This window comes from Mus caroli, chromosome 4 (assembly GCF_900094665.2).
Source record: "Mus caroli chromosome 4, CAROLI_EIJ_v1.1, whole genome shotgun sequence".
In the NCBI taxonomy this organism is placed as follows: domain Eukaryota; kingdom Metazoa; phylum Chordata; class Mammalia; order Rodentia; family Muridae; genus Mus; species Mus caroli.
The window spans coordinates 114,516,208-114,538,878 of NC_034573.1; the positions used below are offsets into that span (position 1 = coordinate 114,516,208).

Below are 22,671 nucleotides of genomic sequence, written 5' to 3' on the forward strand. Positions count from 1 at the left end.
CACTTTGTAGACCAGGCTGGCCTCGAACTCAGAAATCCGCCTGCCTCTGCCTCCCGAGTGCTGGGATTAAAGGCGTGCGCCACCACGCCCGGCAGCCTGTTAATTCTTACCATGCCTTACAAGGTTAGTATTATCAGTGTCTCTTTCTATAGATAAAGGAACTCAGGCCTTAGAGAGGGCAAGGGCCCTGCCTGCCTGTATGGCTAGCAAGCTGGCAAGATGGGTTCCTCCTAGGTGAGGCCAGGATTGCCTGGGTGTCCTCTGCATCCTGAGGCTTTACTTGAGAGCTTCCTTGGCTCGTGCCTTTCTTTTCGTGTTAACAGTTCAGAGGAAGCTTCCCAGAGGAGGTGACGTTGAAGCTCAGACTATAAGGAAAACAAGTACCTCTCCCCCCCACCCCCAAATCAGGCAAAAGAAGGAGAAAGGACATTGGGCATCCGGGAGCAGTGGTTGGTGCTACTCAGCTGGGACAGGTGTGGAGAGCCGTGCCAGAGGATTGAGCAAAGGGCAGCTCGGGAAGAGTAACAAAGTCCAGAGAGGCTTGGACTCTGCCCTGCAGCTTGTGGAGCCCTCCAAAGAGTTTCCAAATGTTTCCAGTAAGATTTGACAGTTTGAGACACTCCACTGGTGACAGGTATGGAAGGCAGTGAGAACCTGGTGCAGGGAGAGCAGAATAGTACGTAGGCAGGTGCCACCATGGTTCAGACATAAAGCATAAGGCTTAGGGGGCTGGATAGGTGGCTCTGCCCTTAAGAACACTAGCTGCTCTTGCAGAGGCCGTAGGTTTAATTCCTACCATCCACGGGACAGCTTATAACTACCTGTAACTCCAGTTATAGAGGACCTGACACCCTCTTTTGGCCTCCTTGTGTACTATTTATGTGAGGTGTAAATGTACAGATTCTGGACAAACATTCATTCCCACAAACTGTTTTTTAAAAATGAGGTTTAGACTAGGGGTGTGGTCACAGGACTTGGGAAGATGGGATAGGTAGAAAGTAAGGAAACGATTCAGATGAGACCCAAGGTACCACCGGGGCCAGGAGTTTGCACTGTGTTGACAACTTCATCCTAACTGGTCAGAACACCGTCTGTACAACTACACACTAAATGAATATTTGCTGAGTGGATGAACAGAATATGGTATTGTTATCTGTGGTCAGGGTCCAGGCTGAGTGTTCCAGGTTCATGGCCTCTTATCCGAAGCATTGAAAAGAGGGGCTCGGGGCTGGAGAGGTGGCTCAGCAGTTAAGAGCACTAACTGCTCTTCTGAAGGTCCTGAGTTCAAATTCCAGCAACCACATGGTGGCTCACAGCCATCCATAATGAGACCTGATCCTGATCCCACTTCTGCAGTGTTGGAAGACAGCTACAGCGTACTTAAGATAAGATATAATAATAAATACATCTTTAAAAAAAAAAAGAGGGGCTCACACAGATTTGCAAAAAAAAAAAAAAAACTTTAAAAAAAAACAAAATGGGGGCACACAAAAAAAAAAAAAAAAAAAAAAAAAGGCAAGCTAACGTCAGCAGAACAAAGGCATAGGGTAAGTTATAGAGGGAGACACTGTCAAGATGGACTCAAGGGTCCTGGAATATCACCTAGTGTTAGAAGGGACTTGTCACTAAGGGGTCTAGTATTGATTGATTGGTAGGTTAAGTCAGGTACTAATTTTTTCTATTGTGTGTCCTCCTCCCCATAAACCATCTGATTTTAATCATATGCATTCCCAATTATGCATAGGCATAAAGTAGTAAGTAGAGAAATTTCCCCTAAGATATTACCAGAGGACACAATTTTGTTCAACTTCCCACTTACCCAAACTAGTTCAGGCCAGATTAGTCCTTCCATTTTCCATACATAGATTCATTGGGAATAGGATTGAATAGAAAACTGTCTAAATCTGATTGAGGTCAGAGGTAGGAAACCTAACACTGTTGTTCAGAGATGGGTGTTTGTGTATCCCATAGAGATAGGAGGTTGAGGTGGTTCTGAAGTTGCTGGGTGTATTGTTCAGATAGGTGTGTGTGTGTGTGTGTGTGTGTGTGTGCATGGTAAGTGCAAATGAAGGACTTAGGCAGCCAGAGGAATTATTTCAAGAGGGGGGTGTGTGTGTGTGTGTGTGTGTGTGTATGAGAGAGAGAGAGAGAGAGAGAGAGAGAGAGAGAGAGAGAGATTGATTAAGGATATGTCACTTTTCATGTCTGTCTTGCAGACTTCTCACCTCCTCTTTCCTCTTTCCTCGGGGGTTCCACACCCTGTCTGAGGGTAACCAGCAGGGAAGTTCTGTACCAACTCTTATTGCTCTGACTATCAGGACAGGGCTTCCTTAGGAAGGAGCCTGGGTGACAGGGACAGATCCTTGAATTCCCACCAGCTAACACTTGCACTTTCCATATGAAGGGAGGAGGCTCCAGGGTGAAGGCTCTCCTCCTTAATCCTCCCTGGGTGAGGTAGTGCCTCAGTGAAGAAACAGACAGGTGAGGAAAGGAGCAAGCTCACTTCAAACTGAAATCCTACCGTAAGCCAGACATTTTCCTAGCTATCTAGATGATGCAAAAACAAACTGTGGTTATCTTGTTTCATTTCTGGAGCAAGAATAGTAAGGAGTGGATTTCCTGTTTTATTGATGAGTAAGCTTCTGACCCAAGTTTTAGGACAAAACCCCCCAGTTCTAGGAACCCCAAGAGTCTAGTCTTTCTCATTGACCTCAATTCTGCAATTAAAAAGACTAATAATGGCAAGGTATTGCAACACACACCTTTAATTCCAGTACTCAGGAGACAGGGGCAGGTGGACCTCTGTGTGTCCAGCGTATGCCACCGCCTCCCAGTTTAAAAATATTGTTTTTTTTTTTTAAAGGAGAGGGGCTTTTAAGTATCTTGTACAAGCTGACACAGCAAACATAAGAAACTTATCCTGAGACCATTCATGAGTTGAAGTAACAAGTAGGGTTTTGACACTAAGACCCACAGAATGCCACAATTTTAGTTGAGACCCCAGCTCTGCCACTCTCTGTATGTGAATGTGGATTTTTTTTTCCCACTTTTTCAGACTTCAGCTTTGAAAGCAGTGCCTAGCCATGCCACAACCCAGGACTTGAGCTTAGATTTCCTCAATGCAGTTGGATCTGGTTCATGCAGTTATACAAGCCGAGCAGGCAAGACAAGAAGGGTTTAGCAAGAAGGGTTAATGCTAAGGTCTGAGAGTCAAGACTGGGTTTGAGTCAGAAGTAGAGGCTGCTCAGGAACTTCTGTAGGGGAGGGGTGCACATTGATTAGGAGTACCAGAAGGTTGTCTTTGTGTATGTGTGTGTACAAGGTTTCAACATGTTGCTCAGGTCTGGGATTCACGATCTTCCTTGCTTCCTAAAGCCTGAGATTACGAGTGTAGGCCAGTTTTATGTGGTGCACGCTAGGCAAGTACTCCTAACCAGCTGCATCCCAGGCCCCAGAGGACTTGTCTTAATAGTACATTAAATAACATATGCAATATAGCTTATTTCTAGTTTGTCTGTAGTGGCCAGATTTCAGAAGAAGGATGAGGGAAGTTAAATCTCCAGCCTGTTCTTCTTCTTCTTTTTTTTAAAGGTTTATTTATTTATTTAATAATGTGAGTACACTGTAACTGTCTTCAGACACCAGAAGAGGGCATCGGATCCCATTACAGATGGTTGTGAGCCACCATGTAGTTACTGGGAATTGAACTCAGGACCTCTGGAAGAGCAGTCTCTCTTGCTGAGCCATCTCTCCAGCCCTCCAGCCTGTTCTTTAGTGCTGCATCTGGTTAAGTCTCTACTTTGTGACCTTACATATCCTTCCTGAACTTAGTTGCCTCCTCTATAAACTTGGGATAATAATTCCCCACCTAATAAAGTTTGTTGGATAATGAATCAGTCCTGCTTTGGCAGAGCCCTAGATTCTTCACTTCTGTTAATTGCATTTGGATTTCAGATGCAAACTGAGCAGGAGCGAAGCGGGCTTGGGAAGTCTCCACCACATACAATCTTACAGAAATGCAGCTGCCTTTTCAACCCCGTGGCTCAGTCCGTGCTCCATTGTCCCTGCCACAGGTTTCGACCCTGAGACGCGGGATCCCGAGTTCGAGTGGCTGTCGAGACACAGATGCGCGGAGCCCGATGCCGAGTCGCCGAAACCGCGCGAGTGGAATTCGGACCCGGGTACCCGGAGTGGGCTCGCGCCCATTGGAGGAGGCAGGCATCAGTCTCGGAATGCACGGCGAGGATTGGAGGATGTCTTGCCTAGGGGCCCTGGCTACATTCTGCTTTGGGGCGGAGCCGCTGAGGAGCCGGAATTTCTATTGGCGGAGGAGATGCATGAGGGCGGGCCCGTGAGAGGACGGAGACCGCGCGGCGGGCGGCGGGATGAAGCGCTTGAGGAAGCAGACTGGGAAATGTCGGCAGGCGGCGGCTTTCGGGAGCGCGACTATGCAGGTCGGGCGGTCTCTGCGGAGCCGGGCAACCGTGTTGGGTTTTCGGGAGGACTGGCGGGTTGGCAGGTGGCTGCGTGGGGGCGAAGGTCAAGGCCTTGGCCATTGGCGAGACGGGGATGCTGCGGCTCAAGCTCTGCTGGGAAGTTACTCTCCGCCAGGCGAGAGGGCAACAGGCCGGTGACCAGCGGGTACCCGGGAGTCCTAAGGCAGAGGGGTTAGGGAAGCCCGGTTGGTGGCCGGGTGTGTGACCTCGTGCTGCTTGCTTACTCCCATTGGCGTTTCGGTTTCTCCGGCCGAGGTAGTTCCTCAGTCCTGGCCTTTCGAGGGTGCTGTGTGTCTGTGGGGGTGTGCGCGACGGTGACAGGGTTGTCTTCGGATGAGGCGTGGCGAGTGCTAGCATTTTCTGTGCTCTACAGCCGCTGGGACAGACTGCACGTAGCTGGAGTGCAGGGAGCCCTGGCTACCGTGAGACTGGAGGCCCTCGGGGATGAGGTGAACAGGTGACCCCAAACAGGTTTTTGCCTCTTATCCCTTGGTGGATAATGTGCGGCACAAAGGCTAATTGTTGGACAAGAGAGAGAGAGGCTCGGGGCCGAAATTTGGGTCAGCCCTGTGATTTAGGACTCCCTGGCCTTTGTTTTCCCCAGGGTGTTGTCCATGAAGCGCCAGGCTCCTGAGGGCTTTGGTGCAATCACAAGTACCCATTTCTGTCATTCCAGTCTGTCCTTTGCTAGCGACGAAAGTCCCGTCAAGTAGCCTTGTCAAGTATGGGCCAGGACGTTTCAGTTATGAGGCTTGAAAAGTATGAGGAGTTGGGGCGAGGTGATAGGTTGGGCAAGAGTTTGTAAAATGAGAGGAAACTAGGCAGCAGAGGACTTCCTCAGCCTTCCTCGAAGCTACCACAAGATGCCACCGGAGCCCTTGATGGTGTAGATAGTGTTCATCTTTCTCGGGCTTATCTCAGAGCTCGCTGCACAGCTGTTGCTTCAGTTGTCATGAGCTTCTGGTTTGTGGTACCGGGACTGATGAGTGTTTTAAGATTAACCTCCGTCTCCTGACCTTTACAACAGGCTACCAGAAATGCAGTGGAGCAGAGAACAGGCACAGTGGCAGCACAGAAGAGGTGGCTTCTGTCTTTTGCCCAGGAGCCAGAGCTGGGCTATTGGGAGCTCTTTGGGGCTTCTAGTAGAGAGATATAGACCATGAGAAAGCAGGGCAGCCAGCTCTGAGAAGAGTTATCTGCCCCGGGGTGAAATATGTGCACCGGTCGCAGAAGCATTCATCTCACTTCACAAAGGAAAAACTAACCTCATCCTGGAGAGGAATTACTGTCAAGTACTGTCAAGATTTTGCTTTGACTTTTTGGTTTTTTTGTTTTTTGTTTTTTTCGAGACAGGATTTCTCTGTATAGCCCTGGCTGACCTGGAACTCACTTTGTAGACCAGGCTGGCCTCGAACTCAGAAATCCACCAGCCTCTGCCCCCCAAGTGCTGGGATTAAAGGCGTGTGCCACCACCGCCCGGCTTGCTTTGACTTTTTAACTCCAAAGATTCATCCCCACCATAATACCCAATAGTATCCGAGATTATGGAACTGCTAAGTTGTTGCTGTTGAAACTGGAAAGGATGGTACCAAACCAAACCCCCATTTCTGTTTGGGTCATCTCTGATTCCAGAGTTGCTCTGGTCTCAACAGAGAGTCACTTCTTCTTTAAGAAATGGAAGGAACCCTTTGAGCCACCTCTGGGTGGACACCAGTCGATCCAGCCCCAGGTGGGAACAAGTAGTGGGTTTTAATTCTTCCTATGTGTAGACCATCAAAATACCCACTTCCCCAAAACCTGGGGAACTAACCCAGGGCAAAATGCTGCTTCTCAGGGCTGTTGGTAGCCAGGTGCTGTAGCAGATGCCTGTAATCCCAGCAGGTGAAAGGTGGAAGCTGCCGAGCAAGGAGTTTACAGCCATCTTGTAGGTATACCAGTGAGTGCAAGGCCAGTGGCCGGTTGGGCTACATGAAGTGAAACACCATGCATGTCATTCAAACAAACAAACAAATACCCCAACAACAATGGACTAAAAAACAAACAGCTGTTCTTCAGAAGCTGACATTCTGTTGAGGAAAGGTCTGCTTGGCTAGTGTATAAATAGAACTGAGCGGGTCCAGGGTCAGTGTAGCAGCATGGTGGACCTTGTAAACAGAAGCGTCTTGGAGGTTTGAGTATTTGACTCTGGCATTCAGCCCATTCTTTTGCCTTGTTAAAGGAAGAGCTCACTTTAGTGATTCTCTCCCCCAAACTCCTTTCTTTGGTTCGTCTCAGCTGAATTCCAGAATGCCGAGGTGAGGCTGGGGAGATGCCTGGTTGAGTAAAGTGCTCACCTTGCAAGCACGAGGACCTGAGTTCATATCCCTGGAACCCCTGTAGAGCCAGGCACCATATGGTGGGCATCTATAATCCCAGGGTTCCTGTGGTGTGAGATGGGAGGTGGAGGCAGGAGACTGGCAGCTCAAAGGCCACCTACCTTGCTGTATTCAGGGATGAATAAGGGATTTTGTCTCAAGGGAGGTGGAAAGTGAGGCCTGCATATCCACATGCAGACTCATCACACAAAGATTTAATCAAGAGTTCCAGGGTGGCTTGGCGGGACTGTAGTAGGAAAAAGAGATGGAACTAGTTTCTGACTAAGTCTGTGTCTTCAGGTCATAGATGTGTCAGCGCTGGGCTGTGGAACGGAATCCCAGTGGCTGATGCTCTTGGTTTCTGGAACATTATGGTCTTACTGTGATTTTGGACTGGTCGCTGTTTCAGATGGTAGCTGTTCTGCTTCGTTACGTATCTGATTGCTTTTAACTTTGGGATGCCCCTTTCTTCCTTCCTTAGTAAGAACAGAGTGTGGCTTGGGAGAAATGCCTCATTGTTGCTCTCTGACAGCCTAAACGCTCGGTAACTCATGCAGCCCCACTGGGGATGCTGCGTGGGGCTCAGTAGTGTCCAAGCCCTTTCGCACTTCAGTCTGGGTTCATGGCAGAGTCCTGGGGTTGTATTCTGGAGGATGCACGGGGAAGGAAACAGCTGAAATCCCATGGGGTAATTTAACCAAGCAGCAAGAACAAGAACAGGAGCTGGGGGCCAGCAAAATAGCTCATCAGGTAAAGGCACTCGCTGCTAAGCCTGATGCCCTGAGTTTGACTCCTGGAACTTGTGCAGTAGAAGGAGAGAACGGCCTGGCACACATGTAACATGTCATGCGTGTGCCTGCTCACACCACACACTGACTTCCACACACAAATTCATAATAAATGCAATTTCAAAAAAACCAACAAAGTGGTAATAACAGGTGTCGTCGTCTCCCCCTCCCCCCAAGACAGGGTTTCTCTTTGTAACCCTGGCTGTCCTAGAACTCACTCTGTAGATGAGGCTGGCCTGGAACTCACCTAGATCCACCTGCCTGAGTTTCCTGGGTGCTGGGATTAAAGGCGTGCACCACTACCACCCAACAAATTTTGGTGTTTTGAAGCAGGTTCTTTTTCTTTTCTTCCAGCTGATTCAAAGTTAGGCAGTTTTTTAGTAGCTCAAGTGTGACTGTGTGTGTGTGTGTGTGTGAGAGAGAGAGAGAGTGTGTGAGAGAGAGAGAAAGTGTGTGTGGGGGTGTGTTTGGAAGCTGTAGGTCATCTTAGGTATTTTTTCCTAGGAGCCATCCAGTTTGTTTGTTGAGACAGGGTCTCTCATTGGTCTGTATTTCTGATTAGTGGAGACTAACTGGATATAGAGTCCCAGAACTCAAACTGTCCCTGCCTCTCCGGCCCTGGGATTGCAGGTGAAACCCATCGCTCCTGTCTTTTTACGTGGGTATCTGGGGTTGGAGTCAGGTCTTCATGCTTATGCAGCAGACACCTTACTGACTGAGCTCTCTCTTTAGCCCTGCAACCACATTCTCATAGAAGTATGTTACAAATATTTTCCCCTGGACCCAGGAAGCAAAGCATTAAACTCTGCCTGGCCTGCGAAAGGAAATGACTACTATTTATATCTCAGGGTAGCATGAGGGTAACCTACATCACCAGAGCTGGAGCCAGAGAGAATGTTAGAAAAATAGCCTGCGGGTGGCTTTTCTCTTTCTTTCATCAGGCTTTGTCTGTATTAATAAGTTAAACCTGTGTGACCGACGGATGCAGTCTTTCATCGTGGAGAAGATGAATTTGCCTTTTGTTTATCTTAGAGGTGGAACCCCTGTGTATCATGCCCACTGCTGTAGGAAGTTCCTCAGGCTCCTAAGCAAATTAATTTCTCTGGAGTCACTTGTTTCTTTGGACAGAGCAAAATGATACTCAATCTCTTTCTTTTGTTGTGTCTGTCTGGTCCCATCCAACCTCTTGCTTCTACAACAGGCAAACCTGCTCCTTAATAATTGTTTTCTTACCAAAGTAGTTAGTTTTGGAATGTCTTGTCTGGACCCACAGACACTCAATTAGGAGTGGAGTGTTATGCAGAAATCCTCAAGGCCTGACAGTTAAGGAAGAGGGAAGCATCAATATTTATTAGAGGAAGGACAGTGTTGGGCAGAGACTCCGACTCTGTGTGTGTATATTGTTGTTGTGTTGCCTAAACTACACTGTAACAACAACAACCCAAACAAAAAAGAAAAAAAAATCCCAATAAAACCAAAAGTAGCCAGGCATGGTGGCTCGTGCCTGTATTCCCATCCACCACTTGGGAAGCCACACAGATCCCAGCTCAATAGATAGTCTGTGTGAGGTCCTAAATCCTCAGCGCTAGAAAGAAGTGGGGAAGAAATCCTTTCATCATTTTGTAGACTTTACTGATGATCCATCTATGGATTGAAGTTAGCAAATATTAACAGGAGAGAGACTTTCATTCTTGGCATTTTGATAAGGATTTAAACAAAGTGTGTGTGTGTGTGTGTATGTATGTGTGTGTGTGTGTCAGTGGCCTGGGTATTTTAAAAAATGAAAAACGTGCTTCAACAAGTAACCTGTTTTGGTTGTTCTTTTCTTCCGTCTTTGCATGCATATGTGGTGTGTGCCTGTGTGTTCCTGTGTGGGTGGGCAGGTGTCTTTGTCAGTGTGCGGAGGCTGGAAGAGGGTGTGAGGTGCCCTCCGGTTTGGGTATCTGCCTCATTTCTTTGACCCAAGTGCTTTCACTGAACCTGGTGCTTCACTGGTTTTCTGCTAGGCTGGTGGCCATTGAGTACCAACAATCTCCTTGTGCCCCCAGCCCCTTTTTGCCAGTGCTAGGTTTACCACATACACAGCCATCCTTGTCTTTTTATGTGGGTGTGGGGATCTAAACTCAGGTCCTCACGTTCGTTCAGCTAGTGCTCTTACCTACTGAGCCATCTCCTTCCCAGCCCCTGACTGTGACATGGAAGTAAATTCTTACATCTGTGAAATGGGAGTAAAAGTTTGCTTCCTGGAAGCAGGGATGCTGACTTCCTTCCTTAGTGGTACTTTTGCTTGGGAAACGGACGTTGTATATGTCTACCCACAAAAACGTAGACTCTGGTGGCCCCAGAAGCCCGTCCAGGAGTGGATTTTTCACATGAGAGCTGCAGATCCTTTCTGCCTTGGCCTTCTAACATTCTGACGCAGGGCGCTGCCACACTCAGCTAAGTTTTTACCCACTTGTCGTCTCTCTCCTCCCTTTTTTGGAAACTGAGCTTCACATAGAGCTTCACATAGCCCAGGCTAGGCTTGAGCTCCCGAGGATGTCAGTGAACTCTTGGTCCTCCTTCCTCCAGCCCTCACCTGCTGGGGTTATAGAGCTTGTGTTCTGCCTGCTGTTACAGTGTCTCCTTGTCACCTCATCTTACCTCCTGAGTCTTTTCTCTCAGTGCAACCACTGAAAGCCATGGTTGTTTTATTTTATTGTTACGTTTTTATTTATCAGGCAGAAATCTCACATAATAGCCCAGGCTGATCCCTAGCTCATTATGTAACCCAGGCTGGCACTGAACTCATGGTAAAATCTGTCTCAGGCTCCCTTTTGCTGGGATTGTAGGTCTGTGCTACTGTGTCCCAACTCCTGTGGTTATCCTGGATTCTTCTCTCTCTCACATCTGGTAAGCAAAAGTGTTTTTATTTTTATTTTATTTTTTTTAAAGATTTATTTATTTATTATATGTAAGTACACTGTAGCTGTCTTCAGACACACCAGAAGAGGGCGTCATATCTCGTTACGGATGGTTGTGAGCCACCATGTGGTTGCTGGGATTTGAACTCCGGACCTTTGGAAGAGCAGTCCGGTGCTCTTACCCACTGAGCCATCTCACCAGCCCGCAAAAGTGTTTTTAATTGCAGTATTGCCTGTCTACTCCCATTACAAAATTTTGAGGTTTTCTTCGTCTTCGTCTTCTTTGTCTTCTTCGACTTCTTCCTCCTCCTCTTCTTTTTCTTCCTCCTCCTCCTCCTCCTTCTTCTTTAGACCAAGCTGGTCTTGAACTCAGATCTGACTGCTTCTGCTTCTCAGGTGCTAGGATTAGAGGCCTGTGCCACCACTGCCTGACATTCTTACCTAGACAACTGCAGTGGCTCTGTACTAATCTCCCCCTCCTTTTATTTTTTTATTTTTCATTCTTCAGTTCTGGCCATCAAGCCACCTTGCTCGTACTAGACAGTTGTTCTCCCATTGAGCCTCGTCCCAGCCCTTGCCTTCCTACCTGCACTCAGATTCCCCTCTCCCTCTCTCAGTGCACACTCCCTAACATGTCCCGTTTTTTGAGTCTGGGGTGAGTATTGCTCCACCCCAGTGCCTAGGAATAAAGTTCAGATTCCTCAGTGCTGCGGTCAGGCCTTCACCGAAGCCGGCCTTTACTTTCATCCAAACCATCACTCCCTTTTATTCACTTCAAACGTTGCTTATTGTTTCTGGTTAAAGCCCTGTGCTTTTTTATCTCTTTGTTGATATTTTTTTGAGACAAGGTCTTCACTGTGTAGCCCTGGCTTGCCTTGAACTTACAGAGATCCACCTGCCTCTACCTCCCAATGCTGTGATTAAAGGAGTGTTCTGCCGTGACCAACTAGGCTGAATTGCTGGAAATTGTATTTATTTGTGTCACACACAAACATGTGCACACACATATACACACACACACACCTGCACACACACACACACACACACACACACACACACACACACACACTCCTGCACATACACACCCCTGCACACACCCCAGCACACACACACATACACCTGCATGCACACACACACTCATTCATGTGCCATGGGGCAAGTGTGGAGGTTCTCTCCTGGAGATTAAACTCAGACTATCAGGCTCAGCCACAAGAGCCATTCCTTTAGCCCTGGCTCCATGTTTATAAGCTTGAACTTGAACTTTTGAACTTGCCGTTCTTGGCAGTTTTTGTCAGTAAATTTGGAAAAAAAAAAAAAAGTCTGTCTGAGCCAGCAAGGTGTGGCTCAGGCCTGTAATTGTAAACACTAGGAAAGTGGAGGCAGGAGGACCAGGAGTTTGAGGTCCACCTGGGCTGCTTGAGGCCCTGTCTAAAGAGAAGAGAAAAGTCTGCCTTTGGCTGAGCTGAGGAAACTATAAATTATAGTCTTCACTTGCAGCATGCCCCCCCCCCCCAGCCCAGCTTCCTGGCTTGGTCACCAGACCACAGACAGTGCACTGAAGGCCCTCTGAAGAGAGCGAGCCCGGAGGAATAGGCAGGTCGCCTCCAGTAGCCCAGCACCCCTGACCTGTGCCAAGTGGTTGTGCCAGCAGAGCCTCTCTCTTGAAAGCTTGGCTGCTTGTTTTCAGTCCTTGTATACCTACTCTGATTTGTACAGGGAACATACCAGACTTTGAATTCAAGACTTACGAGCAAAAAAAAAAAAAAAAAAAAAAAAAAAAAAATGTGGTTTTTAGACTTGAGTTTCTGTCTCCCCCCGCTACACCTCCTTAAACATTTTGATCTTGATTTTCCTGCATCCACCTAAAGTGCTAAAATTACAGGCATGTACCTCCAGGCCTGGCTTTGTGGTACTTTTTATATAAATAGATCCTTTCTCAGAAAAGACAAAAACCAAGTCCAAACAAACCCGTAACTGTTTGGATTGGTGGGCGGGCTCTTTCCATTCTTTCTAATGCCAGGTGCCCTGTGTTAGTAAATTCACTTAAGAGCTCCTAGCTGCACTGGAGACGTGGCTCAGGGCTTCAGGTGGTTGAGCATCCAACTGGCTGGTCTTCCAGAGGTCCTGAGTTCAATTCCCAGCAGCCACAGGGTGGCTCACAACCATCTGTGATGGGATCTGATGCCCTCTTCTGGCACGCAGGTGTACATGCAGATAGAGCACTCATGCATAAAATAAATAAATCTTTAAAAAAAAAAAAAAAAGAACTCCTAGCTTTGTGTACTGGGTCCTATGTAAACATTAGTTTTCCTTTGTTATAAGAATAAAATTTAAAGCCTGGCATGGTGGCAGAAGGGTTGGGAGTTCAAGGCCAACCTGCTGCTAGAAATAGTCAATTAAGTAGAATTACATCATTCTCAGGAAAATAAATATTGGGCCCTGGGGAATAGCTCAGTGCTTAAAGTTCTTGCTGCTAAGCAAGAGTTGGATCCCTGGCGTCCCACAGAGCTGGGTTGGTGCCGTGGCTCTTTAGTCCCAGTACTGGGGAGGCAGAGGGAGAAGGGTCCCTGGGGCTCACCGGCCAGTCTAGTCTAATCCACAAGCTTCAGGTCATTGAGAGATCCTAGCTCAAAAAGGACACACATGAACACCAGACACACACAAAGTACCCCATGGTTCTTTTGTGCATCCTAGATTTATATGGATAAAGCCATGTGTGTGTAGATGGTAATAATCGATGGCAGGTAGAAGTGAAAGAGTCTAGGGGAATGAAGAGGACTGAGGGGAGGGAGGAAGAAAGAGAAGAGGGGTGGGCATAGGGTATGTGAGCTTGAAGTGCATCATGTGTGTTCATGGAAATGGTCTTATGTAGCAGTATAATATGACAATGAAATAATTAATTAAAAGTGTCCTCTTGTCCTCTGAAGAAGTATAAGGTTTGTGTGGAGTTCAAAGTCTTACCATTTGGCTCAGAATGTGCCACAATTATTATTAGCAGTTATAATTTATTAAGCAATGACTGTGATCTATGGACCCTAATACTGTGCTATAAAAATTTCTGGGAGCTAGGCGTGGTGGCACATACTTGTAAGGTAACAGAGAGATCAGGAATTCAAGGCCATCCTCAACTATGCAGTGAATTCTGAGTTAGAGGCCAGTCCCCTGTCCACCATGAGACCCTATCCGAACAACAGTAAGAAGAGTTCTGGAAGGAAATCCTCATGTTTTATCTTGGGAGCATGTTGAGGTTTGTTTGGTTTGGTTTTTTTGAAACAGAGTTACTCTATGTAGTCCTGGCTATCCTGGAACTTGATCTGTAGAGCAGTATGGCCTTGAACTCACAGAGATCCATCTGCTTCTGTCTCCCAAATCTTGAGATTAAAGGCGTGTGCCACCACTGCCCAGGAAGGTTTGTTTGTTTGTTTGTTTGTTTGTTTGTTTATTTTCTTTTTTGTTTTTTTGAGACAGGGTTTCTCTGTGTAGTCCTGGAACTCACTCTGTAGCCCAGGCTGGCCTCAAACTCAGAAATCCGCCTGCCTTTGCCTCCCAAGTGCTGGGATTAAAGGCATGTGCCACCACTGCCCGGCTATTGTTTGATTTTTTTAATCATCACGACAAAATCCCAGAGGAAAACAACATATAGTGGGCCAGGAGATGGTTGAGTGGTTGAGAACACGTGCTGTTCTTACAGAGGACCTTAGTTTAGTTTTCAGCACTCAGGTTGGGGCAGCTCACAACCACCTGTAACTCCAGCTCTAGGAGACCCACTTCCTTCTGTCTGCGGAGGATACCCATACACACACACACACACACACACACACACACACATTCATTTTGGCTCATCATGGTTTCAGAGATTTAAGTTCATGGTCATCTGCTTCCATTGTTCCCTGCCCCCCACTTCTTTGTTCTCTTTTTTAACATTTCTATTTGCTTTAGACTTAGACTTCTGGTAAAGCAAAACCATCCTACTGGAAGAACACAGTAAAGGAAAGCTGTTCACTCTCTGGCTTCCAGGAAGCCGAGAGGGAGGTGGCGGGGAAGAGAGGGAGAGGGCCTGGGGCAAGATACACCCTTATGCCAGAAGGGGGTGTCTGATCTCTTGGAGATAAAGTTATAGGTGGTTGTGAGCTGCATCTGTGCCTTGATCCTCTACAAGATCTCAAGGTGTTGGTAAATCAACCCAGATCCTTTCTGCAAGAGCGACAAGGAATCTTAACCACTGAGCCATCTCTCCAGCCCATAAGGCATATAGTCCGGTACTATGTCAGGACACGCCAGCAAACACTGTGGGGGTTAGTACTTATGGAGGAGAAGAAAAAGAACAGAACAGAATGTCTTGAGTGCCTGCTATGTACAGACATTGCACTCTTTATTTTGAGACAGGCTCTTACTCTGTAGCCTGGTCTGGTCTGGAACACACAGTGACTTCAGGGCTAGCTTTGAAGAGTCCTGCAGCGTCAGTCTCCCTGAGCCATCATGGCTATGCATTTGATCATCATTTGGCTTCTTGGTCACACTAGAACCACTTTACAAATGAGGAAACAAATTGTCTTTTGCTTGAGGTTTCAAAACATGACGTAATGCACGGAGCTAGGAAAACATCCAGCTTTATTTCAGAACCTGAGGTTTTCCTCTACTGTCTCTTAAAGTACCAGACCAGGCTCTCTGAATTTACAGAGACACCTAATGAAGGCTCACATGTGGGTGAGCAGAGCCTTGTGAATGGGGAGGCAGGAGTTGGTGCTGGGTTCTGCAGGTGAGGTGGAAGTGGGAGGGACTTCATGCTATAGGAGTGAGCCCAGCATGTGTGGGAACCTGTCGTTTTAGATTGAGATGTCTGGGTGGTGGATTCACGAGGGAGAATAAAGCCAATATGCAAAGGGCTTTGGGTGCCAGTAGAACCAGTTTTGGCCTTAACCTGCAGGCATCATCTAACCCTGAATGTTTTGAAACAGAAAGATGAAATCAGAGTTTTATGTGACCAAGACCAGAGATTACATTGGGCAAGAAGTGGGAGGATCTCTTAGACTCAGTGATAGCAAATGAAGAGGTGGTAGCCTGGAGAATAGCGGCTGTAAGGATGAAGAGGGACCCCAGAGGTAGAATGAATGGATGGCAGGATTGCAAAGCCGAGGTCAGGGATGGAGGGAGCTGCTGATTGCACTGAGAGCTCAGGAAGGTGAGCATAGATGTGGGTCACAGTTTTCCCTGGATCCCACCCAAGTATAGAACATCCTGTGGGGACTCAGGAGACAGAGAACGGCTGAGCTGAATGGCCCTGCTTACAGTGACCCATGCATGATGTATGGACATTCTCAGAGGAGGCACCAGGCCTGAATCTACACCAATAGTTATGATAGCTTCCAGCTACCAGTTATATAAAGTAAAATTAAAAATTGAGTTTCTCATTTGTTGTAGTCACATTTAAGATGTTTAGTCTTTTTAATTGTTACACTGTTGGGCAGGGCATCTGTCCACAAACGTCCTCCCCGACCTCCAGATGTATAGCCCTGGCTGGCCTGGAGCTTGCTATGTAGATGAGGCTGGCCTTAAATTAAGAATGAGATCTACCTGCCTCTGCCTCCTAAGTGCTAGGATTAAAGGTATGTGTAGGTATGTTCAATTTGTTTCTGTTTTTATATATATTCATGTGAGTGTATATGGGTGGGTAGGTATGTCAGTGCACCTTTGGAGGTCAGAGGATGGTATGGAGTCAGTTCTTCCTACCTCTATATGGCTCCACAGATTAAGCGTGGCAAGTGCTTTACCCGGCTGAGCCATCTTACAAGCCCAGAAATAGGATTTTTTGACTTGGGTTTAAGTATACATTTTTACTTTCATGTAAAAGTAGAGACTTGGGACTGGAGAGATGGCTCAGCAGTTAAGAGCACCGACTGCCCTTCCAGAGGTCTTGAGTTCAATTCCCAGCAACCACATGGTGGCTCGCAACCATCTGTAATGGGATCTGATGCCCTCTTCTGGAGTGTCTGAGGAGAGCTACAATGTACTCATAGACATAAAGTAAATAAATCTTAAAAAAAAAAAAATAAAATCCAGACTATACATGAGGCCTGGCATCAAGAGTTTGAACGGAGGCTCCTATCTTCACTTTGTAGTTTTGGGCGTTGTGTGACTTATAGAGGGCTACTAAAGGAAGGATAGCTTTAAGTTAATTCTGGAAAAAGAGGGCAACCATAGGAGGAAGATATTGTTCATTTTCTTTAGCTGAGGAAGCAAAGGCTTTAGGTTAAGTAGGTTGTTCTAGGTCATGTACAGTAAGAGGCAGTAGATCTAAGTTTCTGACTCCAAAGCCAGTGTCTCTATATAATATGTAAGCCTCAGATTAGGGCTGGGGATATGGCTCAGTGAAGTAGAAATTATTAAATGGGGGTTTCTACCCTATCTTTGATCATTTAATCCCCAAATAAAAGAATAAAACCTTTATATTTTTAATAAGCCTTAAAGCATTAGAGCTGGGCGGGTATCACCTCTCTATGTTACTTTGTCTACATCCCTGTTAATATCCCTGAGATATAACTTGTCGTGTTCTGCCTGGGCTGCTCCTATTCCAACTGGCCGGTCCTCAAGGCCATGCTCTCACGACCCATGACATCTTCTTCCTTTTCCTCTTCCTCCTCTCCCTCCTCTTGTTCAGACTCTTAGCCTAAACTGAAGCCTTGCCTACCTCTCTTCTGCCCAGCTACCGGCTGTAGACCTCTTGGGAGGCAAGGCTACATAGCACCACTTGGTATACGTGAGGATCTCCTCTTGGGGGCAGCCAGATTTGGGGGCCTGTGTTAGCATTACAGTAAAATAGCAGCAGACCAAACCTCACCAGCTCAGTTGGGAGACTGCTTGCCTCAAGTGCACAAAGCCAGGGGGTTGATCAATAGCCCCGTAACAACTGACTGGATGAAGCGGCACACACCTGCAGTCACAGTTCTCTGTAGATGAAGGCAGGATGATCAGAATTTCAAAGTCATTCTCTTCTACATACTGAGTTTAAGGCTAGCCTAGACTGCGTGAGACCCATCTCAGAAATAAAGCCAAGATAAAATGCAAGAGAGAGCAGAAATAAGCAATGAGTAAAGCAGCATCGCTGAGAAATGACCATTATTAAATAGTGGCTGTGCGCCCTTCTGGGTTTTCTTTGTTTATAGATTTTTATTTTCTGATACTGTTGAAAAATCCCTGGTTGGGTGTGAAGTCACCAGCACATCTCTAATCCCAGCACTTGGAAGGCAGAGTCAGGGAGATCTGACTGAGGCCAGCCTGTTCACAAAAGCAAAACCCCCGAACCCTGATTCTGCATGATGTATAGAGGAAAGCTTTAAAAAGAGACTGAGTTTGAAAGAGTAGGGTTGATTGTATGGAGGGTCTGGACGGAGGAAAGGTGTGGGGGGAAATGATATGTTTTTTAGTTAATTTTTGTTTGTTTTGTTACTATTTTTCAAGACAGGGTTTCTCTGTGTAGCCCTGGTTGTCCTGGTTTTGCTCTGTAGACCAGGCTGGCCTCAAACTCAAGAGATTTCCCTCCCTCTGTCTTCCAAATGCTGGAACCAAAAATGTGTGCCACCACCGCTCGGATTTAGTTAAGATTATTTTTTAAATTACAGTTTTGGTGGCCAAAGTCCAAGTTTGAGCAGCCCCGTCTGTTCAGTAGTGTTTGGCAATGTTTATAGAAGAGGTCACACTGTGAAGGCAGAAAGGTTCAGGGCCAGGGTTGTTCTTTTTGTTGTGACTAGCCATTGAGGGAATTAACCGGTGTCTCACAAGAACAGCCTTACTCCCTTCTGAGGCTAGCATCCCCAGCTGACCGGATCACCTCCAGAGGCCTCAGCTTTTAGAGTTCCATCAGCGCTTACCATTGCTAAATGAAGGGTAACTTTCCAGAGAAACCTGCAGGCAAGCTGCATCCAAACCCGAGCGATATGTCTGTGTTGTCTCCAGACAGGTGTTGGTTTCTAAGTGCCGCGTATGTGAACATAGATTCACAGTCCTTTCTAGCGCATGGCGATATAGCTGGCTGCCTTCTGCGTCGTCACCATTCAGCAGCATCTTTGCTGTTTCCTTGGTAGTTCTGAACTCCCAGAAGCTTTCGGGGCTGACAAGGATTTTTGTTTGGCTCGCGATAGATTTGGCAGTGCAGCTTCCTTTTACCGATACGAGTCTATTTATAGACTTTATTTACCCAAGCATCGCTATTCATAGATTACACTGTGTCTCAGCTTCTACTGGGATTGCTATCAAAGTGGTGTAGGTCATGTCCTATCATTCTTAAGTGTCCCAAATCCTGAATTCCACTGGGCTCGGAGGTTTTGAAGTCAGGCTCCGTGGGTCTGTGTTTGGCTATCCTGTTCTTCAGGCTAAGAGGAACATGTTGCCTTAAAAGGCAACATTATCTGTACAGCAAAGTTTGTGTGGGAAAGTTGTTGCTGTCGTTTTTTTTTTAAAGCTGTTAATGCAGAGTCAGAATTAAGAAGGAAGGAGGAAAGATTGGTAGATACCTCTCCACACCCAGATCAAGCTGCAGTGGTTAGGGCTAACTAGACTCTCAGTGCGAGGGAAGGAGTCATCAAGAATGCATTCAGAGATCAGCCTTAAGAAATGAGCCCAGTGAGGAAAAGACAGGCCAGGTATGCACGGCTTGTTTTGGCAAGCCAGGGGCCACATGAAAGAGTCCTCTGGCTCTCAAACTAAAGAGGCAAGACTTCTCAGACAGCTGAGCTACTTAGGGCACAGATGCAAGCTTGGGAGCTGTGTGTGCAGGGCTCCCAGAAGCTGGAAGCAGGGCCAGCAGGTTCAGTTAGCCTCTGCTGTACAGCAAGTCCCTGTCACAGAAGACAAGCGTGGGGGACAGGGGATCCAAGTTCAGTTTCCAGCACCCACGGACAGGTCACCACTGCTGATAGCCCCGGCTCCGGGGTCTGGATGGGGCAAGAGAGATGGCTCAGCTATTGAGTACTGACTCCTTTTACAGAGGACTTGGTCTCATTTCCCAGCACCCACATGATATCTCACAGTCATTTTGTGTCCCGTTTCTAGGGGATCTGACACCTTTTGGCCTCTGTAGGTACCAGTCATACATGTGGTATGGTCAAATACTCGCATATGTAAAATAAATACTTTTTAAAATTAAAAAACAATAAATCTTTAAGACTGAGCATGGTGGTTACATGCCTTTAACCTGAGCACTCGGGAGGAAGAGGCAGACAGATCTTTGGGAGTTCAAGGCCAGCCTAGTCAACATTGTTCACTCTAGTACAGCCACAGGGCTACATAGAATGATCCTGACTCAAAAATAAACGAACAGTAAACAGATTAAAAATAAAAATAAGCTGGGCGTGGTGGCGCACGCCTTTAATCCCAGCACTCGGGAGGCAGAGGCAGGNGGATTTCTGAGTTTGAGGCCAGCCTGGTCTACAAAGTGAGTTCCAGGACAGCCAGGGCTACACAGAGAAACCCTGTCTCGAAAAACCAAAAAAAAAAAAAAAAAAAAAAAAAAAAAAAAAAAAATCTTTTAAAAAAAGCAAACCTCAAAGCTGAGATGTAGAGTAGAGATGGCTCAGCAGATAAAGGCATTTTGCTGCCAAAATTGACAACATGAGGTCAATCCTGGAGGCCCACATGACAGAAGGAGAGAACCAACCAACCAACCACCTCCCACAGGTTGTCCTCTGTCCCCCACCCCCCACATAGGCACATACTCATGTGTGCACACACATGTGAACAAAGAACTAATTAAATAGAAGGCCAACAAGCTGCCTAGGCAGATAAGGCGCTGCTGCTGCTGCTGCTGCTAAGATGTAAGGTGGGATGTGTGGAGGAGGAGAAGCAGCATCAATGAGGGTCTAGGAGAGGACTTTATGGAGGTATTGGTTCTGAGCTGGGCTGTGAAGTGGGAAGGTGAGTGTAGTTTGCCAGATGCTGATAGAATTGGTGCATGGTCTTAGGTGCACACCCTTAGGGTCAGGGTAAAGAGGGCAGTGGTTCCATTGTGAGTGAGTTGAGGGCTTGGAGAGGCAGGAGTGAGGGTGGGAAATGTGGCCGGAAAGGCAGCTGGGGTTACTTATAGAGGACTTTATGTGTTAAATACACGCATGTTCAGGTTTTATTTCTTTTTGTTTTTTTTTGTTTTGTTTTGTTTTGTTTTGTTTTTTGAGACAGGGTTTTTCTGTATAGCTCTGGCTGTCCTGGAACTCACTTTGTAGACCAGGCTGGCCTTGAACTCAGAAGTCCGCCTGCCTCTGCCTCCCAAGTGCTGGGATTTCAGGTTTTATTTCAAAGGTGACTTAAGTCCCCGGGGGACTTAACACACAGGTGATGGGCCGAGAAGGATGACTTCTGCCTGTTGACTGAATAGGTAGGAGGAAAGGACTGCAGGTATAAGCCTTGCAGAAATCAAGGTTGAAGCTAAGGCATGGCAGTGGGGATATAAAAGAGGGTTCAATATAAAATGTTGAAGAAGGCTGGAGAGGTGGCTTAGTGGTTAGGAACACTGACTGCTTTTTGAGAGGTTCTGAGTTCAATTCCCAGCAACCCCATGGTGGCTCACAACCAGCTGTAATGGGGATCTGATGCCCTCTTCTGGTGTCTGAAGATAGCTACAGTGTACTCACATACATAAAATAAATCTTAAAAAAAAATGTTGAAGAGAACCTGGCGTGGCACATGCTGTTAATCCTCGTACTCCAGAGGCTGAGGCTGGTGGATCTTTGAATTGGAAGCCAACCTGGTCTACATATGGAGTTCTAGGCCAACCTGATCTATATATGGGGTTCAGGTGAGCCAGGATTACATTGTAAGCTCCTATATTTAAATAAGTAAGTCAATAAGGATGATACTCCGAGACCTGGTAACTGAACACGAGAAGGAAGGACAAATCTAGTTACCTCTTAGACTGGGTGACAAAGGTTTGGAGGACTGAGGCTGGAGGGGGGCAGAGAGGAACTGGGAAAGCGTCGGCTGAGGAGAAGGCAGGGAAGCTGTGGCCAGAGGGCATAGTGGTACCGCAGAGGAGTAAACGCAGCAGAGAGCTCCTGACAGCTGGCTTCCATGCCAGACGCCAGGGAGAAAAGGTTCCGAGAACTGCCCATAGCTGGAAATTCCCTCAGACAGTGCCTTAAAGTTTCCATCCACAGTCACGAATGAGGACGGTCCATCCCACGGAGAGGACTGGCAAGATGGAGCTGAGCAAGGCAGCTTCCGGCACAGTACCCATCTGTGGCACAAGTCATATCTCCTTAGACTGAGAAACTCATGTACCTCTGTCTGTCTGTTACAGAGTCTCGGGAGGTGACAATGTTAGTGTCCCTGGGTTATAGATATAAAAAGGAAGACCCAAAGAAGGAGGTGACTTGTCGTTACACAGGAAGACGGTGGTGAAGTAGGCCTTCAACTTCAGTTCCCAGGAACTCTCATTCCGAGCCCATGGTTCATGCCTGCTACACTCCAGTGCCTTCCTACGTCTCAGGGAGTGCCCAGGGAGGGACAGCCTGTTTCTCAAGGCTTATCTTTGGTGAGAGTGGCAACAGTGTCTGGTATCCATGAGTGATTACAAACCTTTTTCTTTCTTTTCTTTTCTTTTCTTTTTTTTTTTTTGGTGAGAACAGCATCTCATGTAGCATAGACTGACCTTGGACTTGTTATGTAGTGGAGGACAACCCTGAACTTATATCCTCTATCCTTTACCAGCCTCTGTTTGCTGAATGCTGGGTCACAGATGTACACCCACACACAGTTTCATGCAGTGCTGGGGTGGAACCCTCGAGTGAGCGAGTGTGCATATGCATGCATATGGAAACTGAAGGTCAAGATTAGGTATCTTTCTCAGTTGCTCTCTTATTTTTTTTAATATTATTGATTTAATGTATATGAGCACACTGTAGCTGTCTTCAGACACACCAGAAGAGGGTGTCAGATCCTATTGCAGATGGTTGTAGCCACCATGTGGTTGCTGGGAATTGAACTCAGGACCTGGAAGAGTAGTCAGTGCTCTTAACTGCTGAGCCATCTCTCCAGCCCTCTATCTTATTTTTCTTTCTTTCTTCCTTCCTTCCTTCCTTCCTTCCTTCCTTCCTTCCTTTCTTTCTTTCTTTCTTTCTTTCTTTCTTTCTTTCTTTCTTTC

The 22,671-nt window shown here is 46.8% G+C and overlaps 1 protein-coding gene and 1 long non-coding RNA gene across 6 annotated transcripts in view; one reads left to right on the forward strand and one right to left on the reverse strand.

Annotated features, from left to right (window-relative positions):
* The window catches only part of LOC115030866, a 15,655-nt gene extending 11,539 nt beyond the window's left edge, over window positions 1-4,116 (reverse strand). The window contains exon 1 of the long non-coding RNA XR_003836436.1: window positions 3,869-4,116. This is a non-coding gene — a long non-coding RNA (uncharacterized LOC115030866). The remainder of the gene's footprint in view (window positions 1-3,868) is intronic.
* The window catches only part of Inpp5b (inositol polyphosphate-5-phosphatase B), a 62,768-nt gene that overhangs the window by 6,111 nt on the left and 33,986 nt on the right, over window positions 1-22,671 (forward strand). For all 5 annotated transcript variants that reach the window (XM_029476093.1, XM_029476092.1, XM_029476094.1 and 2 more), the window contains one exon: window positions 4,074-4,454. In XM_029476093.1, coding sequence (XP_029331953.1) covers window positions 4,074-4,454 — 381 coding nt within the window. The remainder of the gene's footprint in view (window positions 1-4,073; window positions 4,455-22,671) is intronic.